The 6,000-nt window shown below is 43.1% G+C and overlaps 1 protein-coding gene across 1 annotated transcript in view; it reads right to left on the minus strand.

The window, feature by feature from the left end:
- The window catches only part of LOC142142519 (uncharacterized), a 31,881-nt gene extending 29,208 nt beyond the window's left edge, over nt 1-2,673 (minus strand). The window contains exons 1-3 of the mRNA XM_075200406.1: nt 2,565-2,673; nt 2,169-2,252; nt 1,499-1,903 (exon numbers count right to left, since the gene is read on the minus strand). Coding sequence (XP_075056507.1) covers nt 1,499-1,903; nt 2,169-2,252; nt 2,565-2,673 — 598 coding nt within the window. The remainder of the gene's footprint in view (nt 1-1,498; nt 1,904-2,168; nt 2,253-2,564) is intronic.
- Between the last annotated feature and the right edge of the window lie 3,327 nt (nt 2,674-6,000).

The following is a 6,000-nucleotide window of genomic DNA, read 5'->3' on the forward strand; positions in this document are numbered from 1 at the left end:
TCGACACTATTCGACAAGATATTTCCTCATGCCAAATTCTACACACTCCACCAACCTTCACCTACATTGCCCAATTCATTCTCTCCAGTAACTGAAGTATCGACACTCATCTCATCATCTTGCCCTACAACCTGTCCCCTTGACCCTAGTCACTCCTAACCTCTCTGCTCTCTCTCCTCCATTGCATGTCCACTGCTAACTCACCTCTTCAACCTGTCTCTCTTCACTGGCACATTTTCACCCTCCTTTAAATATGCACACATCTCACCAATTCTAAACAAATAATCTCTTGATCCAGCCTCTCTCTCTCAAACTACCGTCCTATTTCATTCCTCCCCTTTGCCTCCAAACTAGTTGAGCGATTAGTGTACAAACGCCTGTATCACTTTCTCTCCTCTCATTCCATTGTCTCTGCAAGCAGACTTCCGTCGCAAACATTCCACTGAAACTGATCTCACAAAAGTGATCGATGATCTACTAACTGCAAAGTCTAAGGGCTAGATTTACTATCAGGCGTGTTTGTAAACCCGCCGACTTTCGGCGGGTTTGGCGGCGGTTTAGCCATCGCCGGATTTACTAAGGCTAAACCCGCCGTCCAAACGACCAGAAATGATGTTTTCAAACCCGCCTCTGTATAAAGCGCCATGACGGTTTCAACAATGTTCAACATACAAACAGCCAGATTTACTATTAGGGGGTTTATAAAGCCGCCGGAAAACCGCCATTCAAAAGACCAAAATGAAAGCGCTGCTTGTGAGCGGCGTGATGGTTCAAACAGTGTGCTGTTTCAGGTATTTTGGCAATCAGACCATAAGAGAAAGGCCTATTTCATGTCCAATGACCCATTAGGACTGTGTATAGAAAATGGCCAAAGTGTCATGAAATTTCAGGTTACTGGGGTTTTTTTTCTCCATTATTTTTTCACCCAGTATGATTGCATAGTAAAATCTCATTTCACCTTTCCTTTTCTAGTTGTTTTGTACTTTCCAAAAAACCACTAGAATACTGTTGCCTCAAAGAAATTAGGATGGGAATTGTTGCATTACATAGTTAACCCTTATTTTAATGCTAATGCAATCCACATGTGAAAAAAAAGAATTCTGCCTGAAGCATAGTGCATAGTTGTTAAAAAATCAGTATACTCTTGTTTAATGTGCAGAAAAGAAAGACTGACACAATAGAAATTTAACAGCATTTATTGCAGAACACAATAAATAATAACGTATAATGGTTATAGAAACTTGACAAAAAATTAAGCAATAAGAAACATTGTACTAGCGAAGCCTTTTTGCAGGCATATCGCTATGCTTGGTGCCACTCTCTCCCCTCCCTCGCCCACCCCTGGTGCGAGCACCTCTCCTTGGAGGAGTACTCTGTAGAGATGTGGTAGGCGTACTAGCGGCACTGGTGGTGGCTGAAGACATAGGTGCCGGTAAACGGGCTACAAGTTCAGAATGTAGTTGCCCTGCCAGCCGGGTGACATTGGCATTCCCCTCACGTACGTGTAAGGCCTCCACAGCCCCAGTCATTTGTGCCAGCTGCACATTAGTTTGTTCCAAAGCAGTTGCCAGACGGTTGATTCCAGCAGGGAGTTGACTATTTGAGCGGTGTAGCCGCCTCAAATGGGCCGCAATTTGTGACATGTGTCTCGTTTGGCTGTCCATAAACTGACACTGTTGTGCCTGGAAATTTGCAATGGATTGGGCCATTTCTCGCCCTGTATCCATCCGAGGAGCTGCAGCTTGTTGCTCGGATGACTGTTCCGCAGGGGCAGTTGCTTCTTCCTGGCGCATAGACACGGGGACATCTACCATCTCCAAAGTGATGACTGTGTCTTCCTGTGTGTCGTCAGAAGGTGACATCTGCGCAGACTGGCGCTGGCCTTGCAGAGATGATGAGGTTCCTGTGGTGAAATAAGCAAGGTAAGTATATAGGAACGAATATGTTTGTCAATTGAATTCTGGAAACTGTACCAAAAACAAAAAAAATTGAATCTGATAGGTTGCTATAGGCAACATCTCAAGGTTTCCAAACCCTCAGTTTAGTAAATCTAGCCCTATGTTCTCATTGGAAAGCATATAAAAATCACTAAATATAACTTGAACACCAACATTTGCACAGAAAAACATCTAACTCCATTATTTCTTCCCCAAACAGAGACCACGCACCTGCTTGCTCTTCAGAGCCTGAATCTCTCATTGAAGGTGGAGGTGTAGACCTCGGACTGGGAGTTACCTGCGGTCCTGGCGAATCTGGATGTATAAGAAAAAGCATACAATGTATTTCCAGAAAAAAGCAATTTCCAAATATACTGTTTATTGCAAAAATGTGTTTGCAATTATTTTTTTTTTTATTTTATGAGAAAAAAAAACCCTTTACAAACTATTAGAGTCAAAAATACACTTTGAAAAACTAAAAAAAATGCTAAACAAATAAAATAAAAACTTTTGCAAAGAAAAAAGCAGTTTTAAAAAGAGAAAAGCAGTTTTAAAAAGAGTAAAGCAGTTTTAAAAAGAGAAAAGCAGCTTAAAAAAACTTTTAGGGTAAAAAAACAAATAACTCACCAACTACTTGGCCAAAAGAGGGCGAATCTGTGTCCTGCACATTTATGCCCTCTACAATTTCAGCCGGCATTAACTGGCGCAGCTCCTCCTCGTACGTGGTGTACTCCATACAAAGTGGGGGGCCACCACCCGTGCGCCTTGTAGACCTCCTTTCCTGGGCCATCTTCTCTTTAAGCCTCCTCTTAATATCAGAGAAGCGCTTGCGGCAGTGCGCCACTGTCTGCTTCAGTTGGCCCACCGCGTTCATGGCCTCACAGACTCTCCCCCACAGTTGGTGACGCCGCCTTAGAGGAGTCTGGGCTGCCAGGTTCCCTAGGATGACTTCGTAGCAGGGAATGATGTTGTGCACCAACACACAATTCTCATCATGTGAGAAGCGCACATTCCTCCCTGTCTTGGTCTTCCTGCCCTGTCCTGTCTCCTCAACCTCTCCCTCTCCCTCCTCTGACCCCTCAACCTCCATCTCCCTCTCCTCAGCCTGTTCTCCCCTCCTATCTCTGGACATTTTTACCCAGAAGACAGAAAAACACAAAACACTGAAGGACTGACAAACACAAAGAACAAACTACACTACCTACAGACACACTCTCCACACAGTCACACACAAGTAACACAGACAAAGGACAAGTCAAATACAAAAAATACAAGACAGAAAATAAATGAGAAAATAAATGTACAAAACAGGAAAAAACCACAGGACTACTCACACTTCAATCAGATATCGCTCCACCAATCCACCAAACTCCAACTCTCACCAACTCTCAGCAAACCACTATCCTCCAAACTCCTCTCACAAAACTCCTCTAAACCCTATCAGAGAAAAAAGTGTCAGGCCAGTGGTTTATATAGGGCTTGTGATGTCAAATCTCCTGAGTTTGAAAATAGCCAATAGTAACAGGCCAGGAGACAGGTGTAATTTTCAAAAAAACCGCCTTTACACAAAAGCGACGTCATTTAAAGCAAAAGCACCATGTTCTGTTCAAAGCCGCCGGCGGATTTGAGCATTACATTCCGCCGTGACATCGCCGGCGGCTTCAAATTGAAGCCGAAATGCGCCCATTAGTAAATCCGGCTGTTTGCAATGCAAACCCGCCGGAAAACCGCCGCGATGCATGGCGGATTGAAGCCGCCATGCATCACGCCTGATAGTAAATCTAGCCCTAAGGGTCATTTCTCCATATTCATTCTCCTGGACCTCTCTGCTGATTTTGACACTTTTGATCACCCTCTTCTCCTATACACCCTTCACTCCACTGCAGACCAAAAAGAAAAAGCAGCGCTGGATAGTAATACATAGGTGTGGCCTTAACTAGAAAAATCAAAGAAAACCATGGCAGGATACATAAAACCAGAGATCATAGTATATAAAAATATATATTTTTAATGTCTCAATAAATATAATACATAGGCGTCATAAATTGGTAACTGAAACCAAACATTTAAAAAACACTAGGACTAAAAGCTGTATAAATGAAATCACAAATTGTGGCTATAAACGGACTAAATTGATGAGTATGTCAATGTAACTAGTAAATATCTGGTAGTACATATAAAGATATAATAACAATAAAAACAACAATAAAATCCCTCCAAGATATCCAGCAAATCGGCCCATAAGTTGGAAGATATAGCCCTTCACTCCACTTGCCTTCATGACACAGTTCTTTCCTGGTACACTTCCTACCTATCAAACTCCTCCTTTAGTGTTTCTACCTCTGGAACATCCTCCCATGCACTCCCACTATCTGTTGGGGTCCCACAAGGCTCTGTTCTTGGCCCTTTACTTTTTTCATTGTACACCTCTTCATGTGGGGAACTAATTTGCTCATTCGGCCTCCAGTACCACCTCTACACTGATGACACCCAAATCTATCTCTTCTCGTGACCTCTCCTCTTCTGTACTATCTAATGTAACCAATTGTCTTTCAGCTATCTCCACATGGATGTCCCAACGCTACCTACAGCTCCACATATCCAAAACAGAGCTTATTATATTCCCTCCTTTCAGAATCACCACCTCCCCTCAAATCCCGCTGCCTTGGTGTCACACCTCACTTCGCCCTCTGCTTTATTCCTCAAATCCAGACTCTCTCCCAGTCATGAAGATTCTCCCATAAAAGCATTGCCAGAATACGCCCTTTTCTTACTTAACATGCTACCAAAACTCTTATCCATTCTCTTCATCTCCTGTCTTAACTACTGAAACCTCCTGCTATCTTGCATTCCCAACACCCATAAGGCCACACTTCAATCCATCCTAAATGCTGGTGCAAGACTGATTTTCTTTTCTCTTCACTCCACAACTGTTGCACCACTTTGCAAATCCCTACATTGGCTCCCTGTGTGCTTCAGAATCCAATTCAAATTGCTCACCCTTACTTACTAAGTCCTCAACACCACCACCCCTTCATACATCTGAAATCTCAAAATACTCTCCCTCCCAGATCTACCTCTGACCTGCGCCTTGTCTCGTCTCTGGTAACCAGCTCTCACTCACGCCTACCAGACTTACTTTCTGCTGCTCTCCACTTATGGAATTTCCCACCACATAAATCAGGCTTTCCCAAAGCCTTCAAGTCTTTAGATGTTCTCTAGAAACCAATCTCTTTTTTTAAAGCTTACCTTATCCCTGATGATACTATTGTAATACACCCTCACAGCTGTTCCAATGTTCACTCTAAGCCACACTCTCTCCACTTGTTTCAGTGGTGCCCTCTTCCACTTAGATTATAAGCCCTCTAATGAGCAGACCCCACTATACAATTTGTTTTCATGTTTGCATTTATTTTGTCTGCCTTGTGCATCCTTGTTTTAGACATGTCCTGTTTTCCCTACAGTAAGGCGCTGCAAAGCACTGTGGCGCCTTACAAATATACAATAATAATAATAATCATAATAATTCATTAATCAACAGAATCTCTTAATCTTGGTCATCCATGGTTACAATACCATAATCCACTAATCGACTAGGCTAATGATGAAATCACACTTTGGGGGTCTACATGTTCAGTCACCTGTTTGCCTCTACCTGTTCAGATGCTCCGTCTATCCCACAAAGATTTCCTTATCCATACCATGCCTTTCTTAAGGTTTTCTAAAAAGGCAGACAATTCACTACCTCCGCAACGAGACCAAGACTGTGCTATGAATTTAATTCCTGGGGCTAAACTGCCGACAAGGAGACTTTATGATCTGTCCTCTCCAGGGAGTAAAGCCATGGAAGAGTACATCAAAGAGAACCTCAGAAAAGGTTCTATGCCATTCTATGCCTGCTGATTGTCTACCCACTGCTTGTTCCTGGATTCTCCTTGTTTGCTGCCCGTCTCGACACCTTGGCTTTGTTATTGGACTATTCTTGCTTGCTGCCCGCCCTCTACCATATGCATCAGTTCTGGTTCTCCTGTGTATACCACCTGGTGTACTACTACTCCCAGCC

This window comes from Mixophyes fleayi, chromosome 3, assembly GCF_038048845.1.
Source record: "Mixophyes fleayi isolate aMixFle1 chromosome 3, aMixFle1.hap1, whole genome shotgun sequence".
NCBI lineage: Eukaryota > Metazoa > Chordata > Amphibia > Anura > Limnodynastidae > Mixophyes > Mixophyes fleayi.